The 24,162-nt window shown below is 38.0% G+C and overlaps 1 protein-coding gene across 1 annotated transcript in view; it reads left to right on the plus strand.

Annotated features, from left to right (window-relative positions):
- Positions 1 to 367: 367 nt before the first annotated feature.
- Positions 368 to 24,162, plus strand: part of DDX10 (DEAD-box helicase 10) — a 155,642-nt gene continuing 131,847 nt past the window's right edge. The window contains exons 1-9 of the mRNA XM_066544772.1: positions 368 to 566; positions 4,879 to 4,939; positions 5,185 to 5,315; positions 6,906 to 7,064; positions 7,512 to 7,632; positions 8,765 to 8,954; positions 10,982 to 11,108; positions 12,398 to 12,560; positions 13,830 to 13,914. Of these exons, the coding sequence (XP_066400869.1) occupies positions 381 to 566; positions 4,879 to 4,939; positions 5,185 to 5,315; positions 6,906 to 7,064; positions 7,512 to 7,632; positions 8,765 to 8,954; positions 10,982 to 11,108; positions 12,398 to 12,560; positions 13,830 to 13,914 (1,223 nt within the window). The 5' untranslated portion in view covers positions 368 to 380. The remainder of the gene's footprint in view (positions 567 to 4,878; positions 4,940 to 5,184; positions 5,316 to 6,905; positions 7,065 to 7,511; positions 7,633 to 8,764; positions 8,955 to 10,981; positions 11,109 to 12,397; positions 12,561 to 13,829; positions 13,915 to 24,162) is intronic.

Here is a 24,162-nt window from a genome sequence, read left to right on the forward strand (position 1 = left end):
GACCGGTGCCCCTGCCCACACCAGAGAGGCTGCAACTGGATAATCTTTAAGGTCCTTTCCAACCAAATCCATTTCATGGTTTTGTGATTCCCCCACACCAATCACACTGCTGAGGACAAAATTTACGCCAGCACTAAACACATACCCCTTTTCTATCAAGGCTTTAATTTTTTCCCTTTCCGTTTCATAATCTTTATCAGTAACTTGCAGTAATTTCCTCGCTGCGGCACGAACTCATCTCTTTGGGATACATTCCACACTTCCCACCCTGGCGGCGGCCGGGCCGGGGCGGTGCCTGCCGGCGGCGCCGCCCCGGGCGTGACGCGCTCCGGCTGCGCCCGACCCGGCCGTGCGCGACCCACGCGGGGCGGAGGGGCAGCATGGGCCGGCCTGGCGGCGGTGGGGCTGCGGCGGCCGCCATGGACCCCGTGCGCAGCTTCGAGCGCTGGAAGAAGAAGTACACCCGGCGGACGAAGAGGCTGCGGCTGCAGCGCAAGGAGAGGAAGCGGCCCGAGTGGCAGGTGGAGCGGGAGAACATCGGCCGCCTGGTGCAGCGCTACCCCGAGGTACGGCCGGGCCGGGAGCCAGGGGCTGTGCGCGGCGGGCGGGCGCGGCGGTCTATGGAAAAGTGGCTCCTTCCTCGTGTGGCGTGTATGTGGATAGAACCGGGAGGAGGGACGGTATCTGTAGGTCCATGGTCGGCAGGGCTGTTGGAGGTGCCCGTAGGTAAGAGGCGTGCTGGGTGGCACTGCTCTGCGGCGGGCAGCCGGCTCTTACTGTCTCGAGGTCGGGATGGAGCTCTGTTCTTTATCCCCAGGCAGAGGAGCCAGGGGCCGGCAGCCGCAGTTCAGGGGTTTTAGTGGAGGTGACTGGACAGGCTGTGGAACCGGGGCAGTGGGACCCTCAGGTGGGGGAGTTTGTGGTTTAAAGGGCAGCGAGGAGGAGGAGAGGCTGGAGCAGGTTCTAACCAGGGGCGCTTGGCCCTTCTCACCAGGCAACGTGGGTATCTCCGTGTTGGAGATAGCACACGTTTGTCTCCTTAGAAGACGCACGACGGGCAAACCATCAATATGAATGAATGTGATGTTTAGCCTCAAGCCAGGAAATAGGTGTTTGAATGCGAGACCTGAAGTGAGTGGTGTTGGTTTTGTTTCTCAGAGCCCCTTGGATTCCTGCGGGAGATAGTCGGCTTTGGAATCTCACTGATCAGTGGAAAGCGCTGTAATTGTGAATAACGGGTTAGATGTGTGCTGCTCTGCCTCCTGCCAGCTTTTGCTGAGTTTGCGGGGCAGTTGTGCTTGGTTATGCAGCACTCGGCACAGCTGGTGGTAATGACTTTTTGGTGGTTGTAACTTGATTGAGCAGAAAGTAATGACAAAGAAGAAACACATCTGTTACCATAAAGAGGTCATGTTAGCTCCATTAGTTAAGATTCAGCAAGTTAGTATTCTTGAGCTTCACTGGATCATTTGCTTTGCTGTTTGAAAACAAATGGCATGTTCCTCTACTCCTAATCTTGGCTATGTGAATGCCTTTGGATGTTTCTGTGTCACTAATGTGACTGCACATGTATCTGTTTCTGGGCCTGGGCGATAGTTCTGCTTCATTGTGCAGCTTGGGGCAGCATAGGTGGGGGTTGGATGGTGGAAGGTTGTGTTTGTGTATGTTTTTGGGTGTTGAAGAAAAGAGGCTTGTAACATTGAGGCATGTTTTCATCAGAATTAAGAAAGAGTAAATGTATGTTTGTGTTAGGATTGTTCTGGGGGCTCATGGTCTCACTTCTTCTGGAGCTTTGCTGTCCTTTTGCTCCAGGATTCTCCTGCCTGTGAACATACAGTTGAATATGCACCTAACTTTCTGTCTTCAGTCCTTCAGATAGTCTTTTCTGGTCCTTGACAAGGTTTTCTACTGGGTCTCCAGTGTTTCTTCCATATTACCCTGGATCTGGTTAGAGTAGGAGTGGGAATTGTGAAGAAGTGCCATGTGCTTGGGTCGTCAGCGATCTCCAGTGAGTTCTGCATGATGCAGATCCCTTAGGGACAAGGTAGTAGAAGCTTTTGGGTGAGCTCCTCTCTGTGAAGAGCAGTGGCTGGGGTCTCTGGCACACAGGCTGTGCCTGGGTTAGATTTATGTGTGCATGGAATAGTGGTAGAATGACTGATGGATCCAAGATGATCCAGCTTGACCTCCTGTCCATGATTTCATGTGTGAGAATGACTGCAGTGGATAAACAAGACAAAATTAATAATGAAGACTCAACCACTATACTTTGTTACTGGATTTTTTTTTCCATTTGTTGACCTGTGATGGCAATCGTGTGGCAGCATAGATGGAAAATGTAAAATTTAGTTTCAGTGTGTCCATATCATGGGACCATTTCCTGTGTTATATGTTCATAGATGAGCTTTTTTTCTGTTGATTCAGTAACTTTGTTGCCTGACTGTCAGGCCATTGATGGACCTGGTCTATTCCAAACAGTTGTGCTCATGAAAAGCATTAACAGCCTAACTCATGTGCTGGGGAGCTGTTTGTGAAAAATCCTTTCTAGTCTGCTTGGTGTCAAATTAGTCAAGTTAGATCAGAATATTTGAAATATTTGAAATGAGCTGGCTGCTCTCATATGGAGGTGATTGGAGAGAGCTCATGGTTACAGCTTCCCAGCAGATGAGCAGAGGTAGTAACTTTGGAGAAGGAAACAAACTAAAAAAGTAGAAGTTGGTAGTGTTTTCCACTGGTGCATGTAGATGTGGAATAGGATTATCAGAAGATCTACCTTAGACATCAGTCCTTATGCCTTCCATTTGGACATGACTTAAAAATATATCAGTACCTTCAGAGTTCAAGGGTTCTACAACATAACATTATTCAGCTCCTGGAAATATGCAGGGCAGAGAAATAATACAAGAAGCTTTGTGACGTGGCCTTTCCCAACATTCCTTGCATTTTCAATACTGTTCTCACTTTTTTTTTTCTTGGACATCCTTGAAGGAGCTAGGCTTATGCTTGTAATGATTTTTAAATTGATTTGCAGAAGTTGAGGTTAGAAGAGTGGAACAATATTTGTCTTCTTTTTTGATTAATACATCTGTTCTTACTGAGTCATCTAAAATTAAAAAGAAATTGACTACTGAAATACTTCAATTATTTAGAACAATTTCAGATTGCTGATAGCCTATTTGATGTATCACAAACCTGTTAAAATCTATCCCTTTAGCTGCACATAATTGATTGCATGAATTCTTTTTTGATGTGAGTAAAATGCTTTTCCCTCCTGTAGGCCTACTGTTTTTCTATGCAGAGAGTCTCTTGGCTGAAATGAACCAGAAACTGTACACATCACTGAGTTGTAAATATTTAGCATGCAAAATAGTAAGACTGGGAAATACCAACTGAATTTGAAAGTATTTGTCAAGAATTCCAATTTATGAAAGTCAAAAAAAGACCTTTTTTATGGTGATTCTAGTAGGATTTTTTCCCTCCTCCAAAATGATGTTTGGCAAAAGTTTAGTTGCTCTGTTAGGACACAGTGAAAGCTTGAAATCTATCTTGCTAGTGCTTTGCCTTGAAATGTATCAAAACCAGGTTTTATTAAGAGCATTATAACTTTTTACCTGTTTTTACCTTTTATTTATAGAGATTAAATTCATGTGTTAAGTTACTTGTCTTGATTTTACTGGAGAGACTTAGGCTGAAAAGAGTGCTGTTGTGATTTAGATGCTTCAAACAGCTACAACCTCTCAGTTTTCCATAACAGGCAGAGCCTGTAAAATGCTTGGTACTTCAAGGAGATACAAGGCTGATCTGACAGCTCAGTAGCTCTTTATCTGAAACCTTTTCTGGAATTGTTAACACAAGATGTCAGGAGGGTCTGAAGACTATTTTGCTTGGTCCCTGATTTGGGAGACTTCTGTTCAGCAGTTTGTTAGAGATAAACAATGCCTATTAGAAATGCGTGAGTTGTAAGCTCCAAGTTTGATATTTAGAAATCTGGGTTTATGGATTTTAGTCAGCATGCATTCAAAGCTGTGTAGTCTGGCTTCTTTTTCAGGCTTTATAAATTCAGTAGTCTCTATGTTTTCTTGAGTTTTGTGGGTTTTTTTTGTCCTGCTACTATTAGTTGTGAAATTTGCCAGTGAGAGCTGTTCACATCTGCTAGAACAGCCTTGAAAATACTACATTTTTTCCAACAGCTCTACTTGACACCTCATCTTTGTAAATCATTGAGCAAACTCATGGACTCAAACACTTTTTATTGGGAACTCTGTGTGTGTGTGTAATTAACAGCTCTCAAATATGGGTGCATACAGAGAATTAAGTTAGTAGGTGCCAGGACAATCAACTACTTTTTTAGTATTTTTTTAACCCTGTAGGACAGTTCTAAAAAATTAAATTCACCGAGTGCTAGAGGTTGGTGAATCTGGTGAGCTTCAGGACATAAGTGAACTCTTGTCAGTCAGGTAGATGTAATATTGCTGCAGCTCTGAGTACCCAAATACATGCTGCAGTGAGGATGAGATATAATCCCAAGCAAATCCCTGCTGGGATCTGAAAACACAGATCTGAAAATGACATCTGGGCTCTAGTAAGGTGTAGACCATGGACCTCCTGAGGGCCTCTTCAGTCTAAATTTCTCAGTGACTTCATGATGTCTGAGCTTTAAATTGTGCTATTAGCCTGCATTATTCAAGTATATAATTACTTACTAATAGTTTATGGTAAATCTGTGGTTTAGATTAGGTCAAACTAGTATAGATTGCTTGACTAGCTAACTTGAATCAAGTCATACTGAACAATATGTTCACACCAACTTGTAGAATGCTATTCAGTTCCTCTCTTATGGTTGGATTGTAAGCATTGATTAAAATTATTTTGTTTCAGATAAATGCAAGTGAAATCCAAAGATTTTCAGATTTTCCATTGTCAAAGAAAACCCTAAAAGGTGAGTATAGAACTTTTCTTTAGAAAAATAATATAAGTAAAAGGGAATACATAATTTATCTGCATCTGAACATTTTTTTTTCTTTAAACTAAGTTTTAGGTAAGTATTGCCATGTACAGCATTTTCTGAGCAGAGCAAGGCAGTTGTGGACCAGACAAAATTGACTAGCTTTTTTTCTTTCTTTCTTTCTTTTTTTTGTTCCTCTTCCCCTCCCACCCTCTCTCTTCCCACCCTGCAAATACCAGGACTGCAGGAATCTCAGTATCGTGTGGTAACAGAGATTCAGAGGCAGACCATAGGTTTGGCTTTACAAGGTAAAGATGTACTTGGAGCTGCAAAGACTGGATCGGGCAAAACGTTGGCCTTTATTGTTCCAGTAAGTAATTTACATCCTTCTATTTCTACTCAAACCACGTTATCTCTGAAATACTGATGTCAGTCAGTTTACATTAGTAGATCCTGAGAGAAAAGTTAAAATCCAATTGGTCTGTTTCAGGAAAGCCAAGATACTTAGGAATTGAATAAAGCTCCTTGAGCTTCGGAAAGAAGTGTATTTTTTGTGCTAGGAATATTCTGTGACTTAAAAGTTTCATTTTGATCCTTACATTAGTAGACCCTGTGTGGTTTAGAAAGTGCTTTGTTTTTCTCTCAAGGATGTTTTCCTGGTGCAACTCTAGTTGTCCAATTTTTCTGGCATTTGAAAACTAGCTGTTTGAAACAGAATGGTGGATTTTCAGTTCCTTAGATTTTTTAATGACTGGTTTTCACTCCTTTAAAATGTTACAATTTGGACCTTACATAACAAAGTTAACCTTAGTGATTGTGGACTTCCTGTCAACTCCTTGGAAATCACTTCTAGGGCCAAGCAGAAAAGTGGGATGAAAATCCCTGTAATGGATGTACACATCTGACAGTTTTACTCAAAGCATCATGATCTGCATTTCATTTCTTCAGTTGAGATGTGTGCTTAAAGTGCACATATAAATGGATACAAACCCCAGAGGGGAGAATTTTTTTTTTTATGGAGTTACTCTGTTGAACATTACTTGCATTTTTGTAAGCATAAATTTCTTTGCAGCCTATTACTGTGAGAACGGTAGTAGGTGCTTTGAATACCCTCTCTAGTAAAGAAGATTTATGCTGCTTAAAAAAAAAAATCTCATTAGTAGAGAATAAGAAAATGTAGATGGCTTCACCAGTCTTGTGAATTTAAGAAACAAGTGAGATTACTATTTAATATAAGAGTAGATGTACTTAGTTTTACAAACATTATTTTAAAACAGTTTTAGAGAAGAGGGCTAAGAGAGGAGCTGAAGAGCTGAGAAGTGGAAAAAAATTCATTGTGCAAGTATGAATTACCAGCTCTCTGTATTTCTTCAGATATAAGGCTTCAGATATTCATACCTTAAAGTCCTTGTGTTAGGATTAGCTGACTGATAGAGTGTTTCTGCAGCATCAATTCATAAGAAGGGGAATAATCCTCCAACTTTAGTTGGAACATTCTATATGTAATATGTAGATAGACTGCTTCAAGTCTATAAGCCAGAATGAAAGCTTCAATAATTAATGTTCTTCCAGGTGCTCACTGTATTCCTGGTTCCCACAAAACCTCATGAGCAGAGAAATTTCTCATGTTTTTCTGTACTGATTCCTATTATCATATAAATGGCCTAATTTCCAGAATTTAGCAGAGTAGGATTAATTGTGCAGTGAAGTGTTTATGATTTTCCACTCATTGCTGTCTGTCTTAGATTGGTACTGGAGAATTTTGCTTAACAGCAAGTGTCATTACCATTAGTTAGAATTTATATATCATCAACCATATAAAGTGTGCACTGATGTTTCTTCATATCATTATTTTAATTAACGTGGCTTTGTCTTTTTTTTTAAATTACACTTTGATACCAACTTATTGCACATTTTCCTTGTGAGATTTTTGTGGTGATAACATGGTCGCTTCTTTCAGGCTTTGGAGCTCCTCTATCGGCAGCAGTGGACTTCAGCTGATGGCCTGGGGGTGTTGATCATCTCACCTACCCGGGAGCTGGCCTATCAAACCTTCAAGGTTCTGCGCAAAGTGGGGAAGAACCATGAGTTCTCAGCTGGCCTTATCATTGGAGGAAAGGTGTGTGTCCTCTCTTGGAGTTTGCTGTATGGAAGCATAGTTGAGTGCTGTATTAAGTGCTAGTTAAGGAAGGAAACCCTGGGCTTGGAAAGTCAGGGAGGAGAGTGGTTAATGGGAACCTATCAGTGACCCACGATTTTCTTCTGTGTATTCTGTGTCTTTTCTGAAGCTTTTTGAGGCCTGTTTAAGGTCTTTGCAGTGTCCGTGGCTGGATGGACCTTCCTGCCAAGTCTTCCAGGACTATCCTCTTAATTTAGATTACTCTGAAATACCTTTTCCTCAAGCCACAGATGTGGACATGCTGAAGAATGGTGGCATATCTGTGGGAAGAGGAGAGCTGCTCCTTGACTATTCTTTCTAAGAGCTGTTAATAGGTTAAACTGGCCTAACTGGTACTGGACTTCTAGTCTGAGCAACTAGAGCTAAGATGGATTAACTCCATTTCAGGATCTGAAAGAGGAGTCTGAAAGAATCCACCACATAAATATGCTAATTTGCACTCCAGGACGGCTTTTACAACACATGGATGAAACATCATATTTCTATGCATCTGATCTGCAAATGTTGAGTAAGTTTTTTAAGTACTTGAAAGTACTCAAGAATATATTGTAACAACTCATAATTGTGTGCAGCACTTCTTTGCATAAAAAGTTTATTCTTGTCATGTTATGTAGATGAAATGGCATTTAAACTTGCACATGTTCAGATTAAATAAGAAAACAGCAAAATCCCTTTCTTGTGTGTACTTTATCTGAAGCAGTTGATGAGCATGCCATCCCTAGGATGAAAAGAAGCAGGGGATTTAGTAAGGAACCCAAACCCCAATGTAGTGCCCCATATAATCTTTTACATTTGTCTTTACTAATGCTAAACTTACCTTTCTGGCTATGGCTCTTGTGTCTTTCCTGACATGATAATTGACTAGCTATATAGGATATCCATTGCAGTGTGTGTATTTTGGACCAGTTCTAGAAAACATAGTCTTTGTGTTTTAAGACAGATTTCCGCTCCTTTTATTCTTTTGTTTGCATTGTTACCATTATTTGTTTTCATCTTTCCAGTCTGAACAAAAATTTTCAGTGTAATGAAAAGGTTTGCCTGCTTCTAAGAGCTGCATAATCTCTTAGCATAGCTTGAGGAACTTAAAAGCAATTAAGAAGCTAATGAAGCTAATAAAATGTGAAATTATGCTTGCTACACTTAGTACAATTCATGACAGACAAGAATTGCATTAAATGTAGGCGCTTTTAAAGCTTTGTCTCTGTGCTGCTTGGTTTATACCCTATATTTCAATGGTAAATTTAGCTTAGGTGCAGGAGAGTGTTTTGCTCTGTCACAAATACTACAACATTGTTTTACGTTCTGTGCTTTTATTTCAGTAAAAGGACAGGGAGTCTGTTTGCAAATTGCCAAACTGTTCACTTGAGATGCTGATCTTTTTCCTTCTGCATGTGAAACTGAGGGCTGTAGTGCACAGATTATGGGAAATGCTATGATTTCTGTTGCAGGTATTTTTAAAAACATGTTTTATGAAGTACAGGGATATCTAAAGAGATTGCTGTCATGTACAGTAGTTAATTTAATCTCTGCATTTTAAGTACAGATAGAATTTTGTCCTACATGAATTTAATGTAGATTTTTAAAAATAAATAAATAAATCTAAACCCAGTTTTTTTTGTCAAATTCATCTTTCAATCCAGTTCTTGATGAAGCTGACAGAATTCTAGACATGGGGTTTGCTGATACAATGAATGCAATCATAGAAAATCTACCTAAGAAACGCCAGACCTTGCTTTTTTCTGCAACACAAACAAAATCTGTGAAGGATCTTGCACGGCTGAGTCTGAAAGATCCAGAATATGTTTGGGTTCATGAGAAAGCCAAATTCAGGTATGTTGGGATTTTTTTTTTCACCCTGGGGAGGGTTAGATAGTGATCCTATTTAACTGCTGCTCTGACAGTTCTCTGAATCAGAGGTAGCATTGTGCGTCCATCACTGGATCAGTGTCTGATCCTGCTGTCTGCCTTCCTGAAAGCAAGGAATTTCCAGAGGGGACTAGTTCTGACTGAATCACTGCAGGGAGGCTGAACCTGTGCTTGTCTTGACTCCTCAGGCAGCTTCTCAGACTGGAAATCCTTTTCCTCAGGAGGAAGCTGCAGAGTGGATTATAGCCAGTGTGCTGGGTCTAGCAGCACTCAGTTCTGAGTAACTCCTTTTCTGCAGTTCAGCATCCTTGCCTCCCATATGTGTGTGCTTACTGTGCAAAAGCACCACAGATAGTTTGTCTGTGTGCCATTTGTGAATCTGGCTTTCCAAGGATGTGCTTTCCTCTTGGGAAAGTGCAGAATGGCAGTCTTGCTTGTGTATTCAGTATTAGGTGCCCAAAAGAAAGCTTGTGCTGTTAGTTGATGCGTGGTAACTCCTGTGGCTTCCTGATGTGCTGCGTTTTCTATGCATGTTTAGGGCTCTGGCCCTGTGTGCACTAAATAGATTTGTCCTGCCCTACAGTTAGGAGTAGGATGGGAGGTCCTTGCTGGAAGGGAAGTATGTGGTGTGCCATACTCAAAAAATGTAATGTATCACTAAATGAATGTTGCTTTTTGGCACATAATTTTCTTTTGAAATCCAAATGAAGAATGTCATTTTGAATTTCTGTGGGCTCGATCATCTGAGTGTCAAATTACTTATGAGCATGGATGATTCTTTTTCTGCTCTTCTCTGAAATATGCATATATTTCCATATGTGAGATGCAGGAGAAAGGTGAAGCACAGAGATAAAAATGGTTTTCCTGGGAGCAAACAAGAAATCGTCAGGAAAATGCATGGCAGAACCATGCAATTGAATCTTGAAGAAGTTTTTACTATTTGATTTGATTATCTTTGTATTGTACTTCAAATACCTTTTTTTAATCAGTAGTACTATCAAAGGCATTTTAAATAAACATGATTGCCAGAAAAAAAAGTATGGCTAATACCTTTTTATCAGAAGAGAATGTACAAGCCTCGTATGCAGTCTTCATTTTGGTGACTATCTATTTCACAGATCTCCCATGTTCAGTGAAGTCTATTTTAAAGTACATTTAATTTTTTTAAATATTTGGGAGAATGCAATTAGATAACAAACCAAATTAAAAGAAAGGTAAGTATTAATTTGTTTTAGAGTTTACTGCCTTAGGTTATTGCCTTATAAAAGCAATTTCCTCTGAAAGATGTAGAAAGCAAAAAGTGCTGTGGCATAATTCAAATTAAATAGCAGAATGAAAACTGGAGGAGTCTCTTGTAATTTCATCCTCCCAAGCGACCACCTTAGAACGGTAATTTTGAATACCCACAGTCTGTTTAGGGTGAAGTCAAGGAAGATGAGCCTTTAGGTGTGTTTCAAGGGCAAATATCCCAAATAATTTTTCTTGTTTTATTTCTGCTTTTAAGAACAGAAATGTGAGTTCAGATGACAATTCAGAGCTTTAGAAAGTCACTTTGCATCTCAGTGTAATCAGTAGAAGTACATCAATGCTCTCTTTTTGTGCGTGATTAGACTCTGCTTTGACATTGCCTTAAGCACAAATGATGCTTTAATAGGACTAATAGACAAAACTGCATTTTAAGTCAAGGCAATTTGAATGTCGCTGCTTAGACAAGAAAAGTTTGCCTTGCTGGAAGTAAATGAATTTAGAAGTAACGTCAAAAGTCATCTGTCCCTCCCCACTGGCTTTTAATAAGGGAATTGATGTAGCTTTCAAATGAAACTGATAAAGACTTGTTTCTCCAAGTGGGAGAGCTTTCCAGCCTGATTCCTTTTCTTTTCTCCTTTTTCTGAGTATGTATAAGACACTCTTGGCTTAAAAGAAAGGTGAGACATTTCTGTGATTTATCTAAATGAACTTTTTGGATGTGAGTTTTTTTTTTCCTTCCTTAGTACCCCAGCAACTTTGGATCAGAATTATGTTGTCTGTGAGCTTCAGCAAAAAGTAAACATGTTATACTCTTTCCTGAGAACTCATTTGAAAAAGAAGAGCATTGTGTTTTTTGCAAGCTGTAAAGAGGTATGTTTTTTCTCTCCCTTCTTCTGCCCCAGAATTTAAAAAATGATAAATGAAGGTATTCATATAGGTATCAATGCATCAGACAGGTGAGATTGTGGACTAATTTTCAACAGGAAATTGGAGGAACAAAACATCACCTACTGCTGTATGTCATTCGGGACCTGGCTTCGAGGCATTTCAGTGACCCAGGCTCAGTGCAGGAAGGTTCTGGAGACCTGAGTGTTCTCAGCCATTTTTGTGGTCTGCTGTTCAAAATGAATGCTAAAAGTTAATGTCAGTAAGGCCCAGCTATTTCAGTTCTGTCTTTTGACATGTTTCATAGTTAGCTTACAAAGTATTTCAGTAATTGTACTTGCTTTCCTTACAAGCTTTTAAATGGGCCTGTTTGAGAAGGTGAGATTGTGAAATAGTACTGGCAAAGGTTTTTCTTACATAGGAAGTAATCCTTCAAATACCTGCTTGTGTAAGTGTCCTGGGACCATTCTGTTGAAGCTATTTGCATATGTTTGTTTGGCACAGGTATTTGTACCTATAACTACTGCATGTATCAAGTATTTTACAGTGCAGGTATTGCTTACTAGTGTAATACAAGGCTAGTATTTTACAATAATAGACCATTTTATAATGGCCTAGTAAATATTCATTGCAGTTCTTTCACCTGTGGAAGAGGTTGTGATATTTTTGTTGTTCTGCAGTTGACTGGGGGCACTGAAGTGGTCAGCTTAGTTGTGCAGAAATTTTTGGAGTTGCAGCTGTTCAGCCGTATACACAATTTATGTAACTACTTTCTTAAAAAGATGCTAGGTAGCTGCCTGCTGTAAAACAATGCTGCATCATGGGTACTGTAGGTAAGAGTAAACAGGCTGATTTTATAAGAGAACATGTTGAAACTTGAAATAGTAAACTGAGACTGTAGATTGATTTAAGTTGCAAGTATAAAACACAGCACCCCTCCAGTACTGTCTAAAAGAAGTGCTTCTCATGGACTTTTCAGAAGGACTTTGGTCCTTTGCATACAGCCTAAGTACTCATGTCCCAAGTTGTTCTTGCTGTTACCTCCTCTGGTTTCCTTTAGGAAATGCCATCAAAAGGCCTGGCAGTCTTTTGCCACAATTGCTTTCATCTTTTAGTACCTGGTTGTGTAACAAGGTCTCAACATCTTTTTTCTCTGATGTGGAGAAAAGTTTATGTAATTTGATGTACAGTTTCAGTTGCTATATACAGTGTATATGATCTTAACATGTTTAACAGTGCATGGTAATTCTTTTCCCCCTTGATTTGTTGGGTAGGTTCAGTATCTGTTCAGAGTGTTTTGTAAGCTTCAGCCTGGTCTTCCTGTCCTGGCACTCCATGGCAAGCAGCAGCAGATGAAGAGAATGGAAGTCTACACTTGTTTTGTTCGGAAAAAGGCAGCAGTGCTTTTTGCTACAGATATCGCAGCTCGTGGCCTGGGTAGGTATCCACCTAGGAGGGGAGCAGCAGCTAAACCTGTTGAAGCTTTATCAGACATTATACTCTGAAGACTGACCCAGTTTTTGAAAAATGAAGCTGTAGTTTGCTTAGGAGCTCAAAATAGAGATGCTTCTTAGAGTTCTGCTGTTCCTTTACTGAAGTGGCCCACTTCATCTGTTCTTATATTTTCTTTTTATCCAAGAGAAATGTGGTAGGTAAACAGTGATGTATCAAGGATGTATTTTTTTACTTGTAAGGCAAGATTCCAGCAGTTTTAAGTATTTCTGATATGCTTGTATCCTGTGGGTTATTTTAAAGGATATGAAAAATTGCTAACCTACTGATATGTGGAAATGGAAACCTGAAATTTTAATGTCTGATAGATGAGTGGCATTGTGGGACTGTATTGATAAGGAGACATAAAAATAAATGAGGGTAAAATAATTTTTTTTCTTTTAGTTCTTGAGGCATTTAAGTATAACACAAGACTTTTCAGGAGTCCAGTCATTCTTTGAGATAGCAAACTCTGTTGTCCAAAATGTGAGGTTTAGTCACTGTGTTACAAAAAGAAAGAAGGTGCTCTAAAAACTGAAGTCAGGAATGAAACTGGTACTCATACCTTCCATACTGCTGAAATCTCACCAGTGACTATCTAATTTGGGTATGGTTAGTTTGGTTTAGAGTGTGGGTATAATTCTGGAATACTGTATAGCTGTAGATTTGGTTTCAGTGCAAAGCATGCTGCTGCTGAGTGAAGTGCAGCAGTTGGAAAATGCTTATTATTAATACCATTGACAGTCAAGGCTGACTTTTGTCAGGCTTGGTCACCCCCTCCCACTTTTAAGAGGGGCTGTTGTATTTCTGTATGTGACAGCTGAAGTGATGCAGTCTCACCACAGCTAACTTCAGACCCCAGTGGTGTAGCATATTAACAGTAAGGATTAAAAGTGGGTCAGATATTGTTGTATAATTATTAACCATAGGGTGTTTTATCATCTGTGTGATACAAAACATGTCTATTCTTGTCAAGTGTGAAATTATGTTCCATTCATTGCACTGTCATAATTTAGGAAATGAACACACAATTAATTTAACTTACTTTGATGAAGCGAGTGATTGTTTATGTATGCTAATGCATGCAACATTTCAGAGTTTGCACCTAGTGTCTGTAAATGGGTCCAAGTGATGGTTCTTACAGGAATTAATGCTCTTGCATAGGAGGGTTTTGAGTCCAGTGAACTTCCTTATTGTATTTTCTTCTTTACACAGATTTTCCAGCAGTGAATTGGGTCATTCAGTTTGATTGTCCAGAAGATGCAAACACATATATCCACAGAGTGGGAAGAACAGCCAGGTTTGTTTTCACTTTTCATTAGTATTTTAATGTTTAAAACAAGATTTCTGTAGGGACAGATCACTGGCTAAAGACTCATTGAAAAAAATTAAGATATAAATTAGAAAGAAAAAGGCTGTTATCACTAAGAGACCCTTTTGATTAGTAAGGAGTAATGATTTAACTTAATAATTTCTTAGTGAGCTTCAGAGACTTGTTACAGCAGACAAAAGTATCCCTGATTGTTCCATCTGATTAGGAACGATTATTGGGGGAAATAGAAAACCTTTTTCCCTTGGCAGGATTGCCTCAAAGGATGAGTTGAGTCTGTGTATGTGAGTGGAAAAGCTTGTATTGCTACTGACATTTACAGATAAGTAATGTTTTACACTGTGGATCCAATTTCTTTGTGAAGACTCTTCAAAAGAATGGAACTATTTCTTCCTTATTTTAACTTGGGAGGAAGGAATCAAATGTTAATTACAGGTTAAATTTTTAATTTTCTAAGTCTTTTGTGGAATTATATACTTAAGCATAGCTTTAGTTAAAATATTTGTGGCTAAGCTTTTATGATGGGAGTTACCCAGATACACGGTTGTAAACCAGGTCCTTCATCTCTGAAGTAGATTTTTAAGTGAAATAGAAGCTGTTACTGCATATAATTCAGGAGATCAAAAACCTCATGCACTTATCTGAAGGACGAAATGCAAGGCCTAGCATTATATCTTGTCTCTAATTTAATTTGTTTGTAGTAGAGCTTGCAATACAGGCAGTTGTCAAACCTAATGACAGAGCAGTTACTAGGACTAGGATTTCAACACTATAACAATTTGAGATCTGTGTTCCTGGATCAGAAGACTGTAAATTTTGGTGACTGTACCATGCCAATGCACTTCTCGCACTCTTTCAAAATGTAGATGTTTTAGCCATGTTTTCATTGTAATTGGTGACATTTCTGCCCCATTCTGTCTCTCTGCTCTCAGTTTTCTGATCTTCTATGATAGAAGGGAATGATAAATTTTTAAATGACTGAAAAAAACCTGTCAATGTACAAAGTCAGTGAGTGTTGTATATAATTAGATAAAACACGTAGCTATTTTGCTAATTTAAAATTTAGATGTAATCTTATGCATACCAATTGAGAGAAAAGCATATAGGCTTGGTTAGAGTTCTGTTAAATTTTCTTTTTTCTTTCTTTTTTTTTTTTAATCCTGAGTGGATTCACAGAAGGCTTGTAATTTTGTCTTCATGGCACACTGTCATCATGGAAGGAAAACAATGTATTTGGCACTGTTTAATTGGCAGGGTTTAGGATACTGGTTGATATTCTTTCTGAGCCAATGTCACTCAGTTAAAGCACCTTCCTGGAGTTGTAATCCTCAGGCCTTTTCCCTATTCTCAGTAGGAGCTGAGAAGAGCAATTTTAACTAAGTTTAGCATGGGGAAACAGCTCTAAAGAGATGCAAAGTCAAACAACTCTTTGTCATAATGCTTTTATTCAAATGTCCTCTGAGAGGACTTTAGCCTGGCAACCTTAAAGGTCTGTCTTCAGTGGCCTCTTAAGTGCAGCCTTCTGTGATTGCTTGAGGGACAGATTTAGACAGAAAATTGGGGCAGGGTGTCTGTTGCAGGGACTGTGGGCTGTGCTGGATGCCTTGCTGGGATGTTAACTGCATTTCCTTCTATGTCAATTTTTCAGTAGGGAGACCTTACAGAAATTGGGAGTACATCTGAGCAAGTTGTGTGAGCTGGAGGTTGTTGACTGACAGTGAAAAAAAAAAAAATCTTTTCTGTAGGAAAAGCTTCGTGGGTATTTTCTCTTTCCTAATCTCAAACAAGGATCAGCAGGTTCTGCCTATACTGGGCATTCATTTTGAAGAAACATACAGGCTGTCTCCATCCTTAAGGTAAAACAGTCCTAGAAGGAAATTTGTTTAGGAAACTTAATAGCATGAAATAAATCTTCAAAAATAAAACAAGGGAGATGTCTAATAATTTTAAGTAAATACTATGCAATAAGTAAATATGCTAATGCAGTTTTTGATGTGGGTAATTGAGAATGTACTTCTCATTGAAATCTAAGTGTTGCGGAGGAAGCTTCATTTGTTTTCAATAGCTAAAGTTCATATGAGAAGCTTGTGTTTCTTCTGGAAACTTGATAAAAATGAAGTGAACTGCAATTTAGTAGTCCTCATTAATGAGGTTCGAGATAAGTACAAATTTTCATGGGTTATGAGAATATAATTGCATAGAATGAAAGCTAAATTAAATATCTCATCTAATTAAGGGGCTGTGTTAAACTGTAATTAAAACTGGGATGCCAAATAGTGTTTACTTTTGAAGTCAAATTATTTTGTGATATGAAAGTAAATATGAAAGGAGAGAAAATATGTTGGGGAAGGGGCTGGAAAACCTTTGACTAACAATCATGGACGTGTTCCCACATACATCTTACAATTTTGCAAAGCTTGATCTAAAACAAGAGGTAGCAGTTTATTTTTAAGTGGATAAGGCCACTGTGTTCCCTAAGAAACATTTCATTTGCATTTTACCCTGCTGAAGAACATAATTGCAACTCCTGCATTTTTGATTTATTAAGTAAGATTGAGAAAATCTGAGTGTAATCCAGTAATGCTTTTGCTTTATAGTAGAATTGACATATATTGAGTGGGTTTTTTTTTAATAAACTTGAAAGGTATGCTACAATTAGAGTGACTAGAAGCTATTTCTTCCAGTTGCTTTCAAAGTCTTAAATAGTTCACTGACAGACTTTCTAAAATACTGACAATGTCATGGGCAGTCTAGTAAATACTTTTAGTGTTATATTTGCCACACAATTTCTTAGAAGAGTCAGTGGTTTAAAACACTAGATTACAGTGTTTCCTCTGGGATTTAGTTTCAAAAACTCTAAATAAAAGCTGCTTGTAGCAATTGCCTGCAAAACTAATTTCTTCTGGCTTTTAATTTCTATTGATGCCTTCTATTCTGTAACCTATGAAGCCTACAGATGAAAGTGTTCTTTCATGAATTTTGTGAAAGAAGTTACGGTGCCACTAGGGGACAGCAGAAGACAATAATTTTTGAAGCACCCTGATGCTCATTTTTTCCCCCAACTGTTTTTCCAAACATAATGTCCAAGTTGTATGGCATGAAAAAAGTCCATAGGGATGTTTGTCTTCCAGTCATGATTGCATTGGTGAGACAAGATACCAAAAAGTTTATTTTATCTTTTTGTTCATGCATAACTACCTTCAAGTTTGGATGTACCTATATCCTGGCAAGTCTCAGTAATTAATTTCTTTCTTTCCTGGCATTGCATTCATCCCTCCACTTAATGTTTAATTTTTTTTTTTTTTGCTTCAGAAGCAACTACTGCTGCTTGAATTAAGTGATTTTCATGTCATGAGTCTTTTTTTAAAGGCATTGGCACTGGAATGCTAAACAGAATAAGCATTTTTGTTCTGCAGTTTTTATCTGTGGTATGTCTGGAGCTATATATGATTTAGATCTCACTGGTTCAGACTTCTGATGGTATTTAATCCAGCCTCGTTGGTTAGCTTTCTTAGGTGCTTACACTGACTTAGGAAAGTAATTGTAATTCTGTTGTTGTCAGCAAACAGGCATGCTTCTTTTCTTTTAGTAAATTATATTTCTGAAAATAAATGGAGTAATTAAACTCCATCTTCCCAAAGCAGAATACTCTGTTACCTGCCATTTTTGTGGTGGCTGTTATGATGATTAGACTGAAAGAGGTATGACTAAAGCCTCTTAAGAAGAATGTGTATTTTGATGCTTTGTGAGTACTGGAGAACACACACCTATCAAATTATGGGCAAGTGAAAGGGGCAGGTGATAGAATGATCTTACTCTGTCATGCAGTGATAAGCTTTGAAGCTCATTAATGCTCTTTGGGGCTCTCCTTAAGTAATTAATTTCACACATTATATGTGTGAAAGTGAGACTATTAAGCCTTAAGAGTAATGTGACAATAAAGTATTTAAAAATGCAAATGGCTTAATATTATCTTTTTCAATGGTGGAAGCTTGATTTTTATTTCTCTTTTTAATTGGGAAAAATATTTCAGGGATATATGTCTTGGGTCCTGAATAATCTGGGCAGCCAAGATGACAACTCCTTGTTTTGATTATTTTTCTATTTTTAAGACCCACTGAAGCACTTCGAATGTTGTTTAAAAATAAATACTGTATTAAGACCCTCTCACAGTCAAGTCATCATCCTAACTCAAGTTAAGTAAAAATAGCTGCCAGTGGAGGTCACAAGATATTGTTGACATCACATTTAACTTGGAATTCACTTTATTAAATTCTCTAAAATTAAACACTGTATCCTAGCTACATTCTTGACAGTGGCCTCTGATGCTGCATTTGTACTGACTGGCACTGTGTTATCTGCTAGAATTCGCTTCCTAATGGAATGGCAGGAATGTTCCTGTGCACTGAACGATTAAGTGGCCAAGGTTATTACCTGCTGACAGGAAGCTATGCTGTTTGCTGGAATAACAGAATAAACAAGCACATGTATTTTAACTCAGCAGAGTGGACACAGCTGCTGTGGGTAATGGATTGCTTCCAGGGTAGGCTGGAGCAGTCAACAACCTCCCAAGGCCTTTTGAAATCAGTTTATTCTAAGACTAACTTGATAAGATTGGTGAGCCACAAGAACCAATAATGATTTTTGTCAATTATTTCTTGTGACCAAGACTGGCAAGCAGGGACACTCACGCAGTATGACTGAATGGAGGGGACTGTGGTTCTGTGGGGAGAGTAGAACTCAGATGGTTCTCTGAACTTGGCTACTTTCCAGACAGAAAAATGACATTAAATGGTCAGTGGAAAAGAAAATATAAACTGAATCAATTAATTTCTGACTTCATAGCAAAATTTACTGGTTATTTTTTGGGGATTCTGAACCACAGTGTATTCAATGGAGAATAGAAGTGATCTAAAGCAAAACTAATAAAGGAAGCCAGTTCACATTTTGTTGTTTAAATGCTCTGTGGAATGTCAGACTGTTCACAACCCATGGGAAGAAGCTTCTTTTCCTGGATGAATTAAAGACTTTGCAGTGAACTCTGGCTGTCTGCTGCACTGGGTCAGCTGTGAATAGTCAAGACACTTTCTGGTCTCCTGTAACTTTTATTGGGCTGCTTTGGTAGGACTTGCTGTAGATGGTACAGCACAGTTTCAGATTGCAGTGCACCCAGATATCTTATTAAAGGTTTGTTGCTTTAAGCAGAAATGCATATTACAGAAAGAGGCCATTGATCATGTAGATGGGATAGAAATTCCAGTACGCATTTATTTTCTGTGCTCATTTGTCATTTTAAAAAAACCAGCAAATCTGTATTATGAAAGAAACCTGGCAGTGTAGAAGTTATAATAAATGGCAGATAAAACTCTTCCTATTCCCACCTGGAAAAATACCGTTTTCTTGGTTTGAAGCTTAGATTTCACCAGTCCGCATTATGTCACAAAGCCCAGAAGGTATTATGATTGGAAATAAATTTCACCTGAACTGAGCCTGGTATTGGAGACCGAAAACTGTTACTTTGTTTAAGAAATATGTTTAGAAATAGTAGCTTATGCAGTCAAATTTAATGGTTGTGTTTTAAAACAAAATATGAATTACTGTGTTCCTGTAGAAGCCCTTGGGGGTAGATTTGGATTTTAGTTTCTCTTTGTTAAAGGATAATGTGTGGGTGAACATACTTATTTGTTATGTGTATCAGATTGAAACAGATCTGCTCAGAATAAAACTATCCATTCTGATATTTTTTTGATATATTTTTATAGAGGTCTTACATTGTTCCATTATACAAAAAGTGCAACACAGAAAATGTCTGCTTCAACTGAATGCTTTTTCCTTCACTTCTGTAGTTGTTTTAAAAAAAAATTAAAAACAGTTTCAAAATTAAATATAAATTACATAGTAGAAATAATATAACTTTACTCACTCTAGCTTTTTTCCTAATCTATCTTGTATTAAGCATGATTGTTAGGTTATTAGCTAATAATTCACTGCTGTTTCTTTCAAGTTTTTGCAGGGGCAAATCTTTGCAAGAGAAACAGGAGTCTGTGCTGCTTTATGTATTTTGCTCACCAGTTTTTCTGCATGATGAAATAGTCTTGTTCTTGACTCTTTATTGAAACTAAAATTATGTGCAAAGATTTAAAGAGCATTACTTTTGCAAAATCAAGTTGTCCAGATGATTTCTGTTCTGAGAAGGGTGTGAATGGTTTGTAGTGAATAAATGATTGCCTTACATAGTGAGTAACTTTGTTTCACAGTGGAAATAATTACTCAATAGTTTTGTATTTATAGTTTTGGAAGTATGTATGATAAACAAAGGGTCCATTAGAAGAAGAGTGAAAATATATAATTAAAGTGTATCATCATGCACATGCAAAATCAGGCACATTTATTTGGATTGGTTTTGATGCTCTTCCAAATGCTTAACTTATTGTCTTTAGCATTTTGAAGAGAGCAGTGTCTTACTTGCTCCTGATAAATCTCTAGCAGATTTGATCTGGGTGAGAATGAGGCAGTTGAGCAGTTGATCTGGCATCCCTAGTGCTCAATTTCCTTTCTCTGAAAAGATTTTGCTGTTTTTGAGTTTCTGCAATGCTAAAGGTATCGGAAGGTGGCTTGTTGGCTTGGAATGTGATACTTTTGGAAATGGGCTTTGATTTAAGCTCACAAGCTTTGCAATGATACCTTACTTCCTTCTATGTCTTTTGACAGATAAGATGATAGCATATGTTGATGCTATCCATGCTGGCCCAGTTAGGCTAAAATTAGATCTTTAACCTAGTCAACCTGATAAAGTCCTGGTAAATTCAAGTTACAGATTAAAAAAAAAAAAAAAAACACAAAAAGCTTGTTTTTTAATTATGGTGGTAAATGTGTGACGTTCAAAGTATTAAAAAAATCATCCTTACTTTTCCTGCATGTTCATGTGTGGTAAATATCTTCAAAAACGTAATCACTTCCTGTATATTGCATTTTCTCTAATGGGAAATACTCCAATTCAGGAAACTGTTATGCAAGTATCTTTTTATCTGTAACCCTCCTCCCCCAAATTTTATGACTGTCTCATCCTCTGTTTTGTCCTTTGCCAGTTTTTAAAATAGATGATTTTTTCTTGCCAAGCAAAGAAATACTGCCTTTAACTCTGGTAATTTGGCATCAACTTATGTCTTCTGAAATAGAAACGTTAGGGAAACATGTTGTAATACATCTGTTGGAGACAACCTGTATAACATTTTCTATAATGTCTGCATATCTATGCACCTTATCCTTACAGTTCCTTTTCCATAACTTTTTTCCTACTGGATATTTGCTTTTACAGCAGAACACTGCTGCCTGATGATCATCATGAGATGGTTCCCATTCCTGTTTTATTCTGTTACAACCACAACTCATATGTCACTGACAACTAAAATGTGGTGCATTTGACTGAACCCTGTGTTACAATGGTCATGGCAAGGATGTAGAAGTACTCTGAATGTGGTTACAACAAGCTCAATTCTGGCTGCTTGGCCAGGTGGAATTGATTAACAATCAGTATTGCTATCATTTACTGCCTTTGTGGTAATGGTAATGTTTAATTTAATGATATTGCCTAGGGGTATATGCAGCTGTGGACTGGATCTGATCAAGGATGGGTTAAGATGGGGTAAAATTAGGGAAGAATTGAGTGTCTGTTTGTCGTGCATGAAAGCCATTTTTTCCTCATCCTGTCTTCACTGGACTGTTGCCATTCTGTTTCTTCATGTTTGATACCAGCTGTTGGCTCAGGGTGATTTTTAGAAGTTTAAGATAGATTCTGTCATGGTGCGTAAACTACCCTCTTAGTTTTAGTGGGTTTTTTTCTTTTGGTGTTTTTTTTTTTTTTAATCAAGTGAAGCTATTTGGCAATGCTTTGTGTTTCTTTGCTAAGGAAATGGTGTTGTGAACATTTTAAAACCATTTTTCTCTACTGGTAATTAGCCACTACCACATTGTTGTAAGTAATTAATCCCACTTCCTTTTTGTCTGCCTTTGGCACTTGCTCTTGATTGTAGGCATCTTTCTTTTTCTCATCTGCAGTCGCTGTAAATATAACCCTTTGCTTTATAGAACTAATGATGATTTTCACAGCTTCCTGCTTGCAAGTCGTGATTGAGTTGCAGAGAAGTTGTTTGCCTTTTTCAAACATATTGATGTCAGTAGACTCTAGAAAACAAAGCAGATATGAACTAGAAGTGGTTTTTTTTTTTTCCCTCCAAAGACTTTCTGCAAGTAAGATACAGTTTTCCATGGACTTGGAATAAATCATATACCCTTAGAGACTCTTAAGATCACAGTGCAAAGATGAGTCCCTTCTCTGGTTTCTTGATCACCTTGAAGAGATGACAGGATATCATCAATTATTACACAGTCCAAGAAAGTTTGATTACTTTCAGGTTTTTAATTTACTTTTCTTCAGCAGAGTCAAAGTGCATACTTATTGGATAATAAATCACCAGAGTAAATTAGCATTTTAGGACAGATGTTTGGTTTTGGTGATGATGGACAACTTGAAGGCTGCAGTGAGCAAGAATAGGGAGAACTTCTAATATTGTCTCATCTGCAGAGGTAGTCCTCTTGCTGAAGAATTACAGTAACCAAGGTTGTTTTTTCGTTGCTTTATCATCTGTAAAGGTTTAAGCATTTTATTTGTGTGCTGAAAATAATTACAGAGATGTTCCTTTGGTTGCTTTAGTGGAGAACTTTATTCCTGTAGGATAGTAAGGGGTGTTCTTTTCTCCTTCTTTAGGCATTGTAATGGAAACAAATTCTTAGCAGGTCCAACTGTTTTTGTTACTGTTTATGCCAGTTTTTAGTAGCTTGTCCTTTCCTAAGTTTGCCAGTATGGAAGCTTTTAGTAAGAAATATGCAGAGGGAACACTTTGGAAAAGTTAAATTTTACACTGAAGCCTCTCTTCTTGAGATGATTTTTAACACAATATTTTTATTATTAGCACATTATGAGGTTGGGTTTTTTTTTTTTTTTGAGAAATAAGATAATACTCTGCCCAACTAAATCTCCTTTTTTATAGGCTGCATTTTGCTTTCTTTAACTGAATGTCCACTGAATCGATACAGACCTTCCCAGATGGTATTTAAGATCCTTTGGTTTTTAGCTTTATCAATTCTGTGATGTTTTCGTTTTTGTGTTTAGCTGTGAAGAACAGTGTTGTTATTAAACTGTTTGTTTTCATTAAGTCACGATTATGGTATAAAGGGCAAAGACTGTTCCTCCTTAACTTCAAATATTTTTAAACTATTAGCATTTAAAAGAGAATGTTTCCAAAACATGTATGGGAAAGGATTGCACTGCATTAGTTACTAGATGTCTTTCAGTCCATTAGAATTTCTGAAGACTTAGCTCTGAGAAATATTTCTATGCTGCTTTTTTTTTCCTCCTTAATCGGTGGAAAAAAGAGAAAGTAGAGGTGCTTGAAAACCTCTCTTTTCCAGATCTATATTTTCATGTGGTTGTTTGTTTACTTATCTGTGCTACTACTTTGTCTACATAAAGGCTTTGCAGGACTTAATGTAAACATTGAAATAGTTGGTGTCCATAAATACCAGATGTGATGCTTGGCTTTTTTGGTGTATTACCTATGGAATGTGCCTTTAGCATTTGTACTTTATGAAGCAACTACTGACTCTACATACAAAGAGTTTAGCACTAATAACACAAAATCAATTTTTAAGGGTCAGAGTGAAGGTTTATCTGATCCTGAATCCTGTTTCAGAGAGGCCTCTTGGATACTGCTGGAAAGCTATAAAAACAAAACAAGCATAGAATGGTTTTTGCTGTACTGTATCATTGCAGATTTTGGTTTTGTGGCTTGTAGAGAGGATGTCTGCACTCTCTGCCCTTTGAGTATTTCTTCTTAATTTCTATGACACTGGCCTTTCGCAGTGTTTTGCACACTGAATAAAAGAGATATGACAAAGAAACAATTTAATAATGCCAAGTCAGGCACTCTGGGGTAAGAAATACCATGAGCAACAAAACTACACAAATCCATGCCTTTGGCTAACTCTAAGGAATCTGAAAACATTTGTATGTTTATACAGTGCAATCAAGACTTTTCTTGACAAATGACAAAGACTGTTAAGAGATTTAAGAGATATTTTTTGCAGATAACAGATCATTCACGTAGCTCTTGTTGGAGTCCTATCCTTTCATATAATCTACTTTGGAGAGAAAAGTAG

The sequence above is a fragment of the Molothrus aeneus genome, chromosome 2, assembly GCF_037042795.1.
Source record: "Molothrus aeneus isolate 106 chromosome 2, BPBGC_Maene_1.0, whole genome shotgun sequence".
Classification (NCBI taxonomy): Eukaryota; Metazoa; Chordata; class Aves; order Passeriformes; family Icteridae; genus Molothrus; species Molothrus aeneus.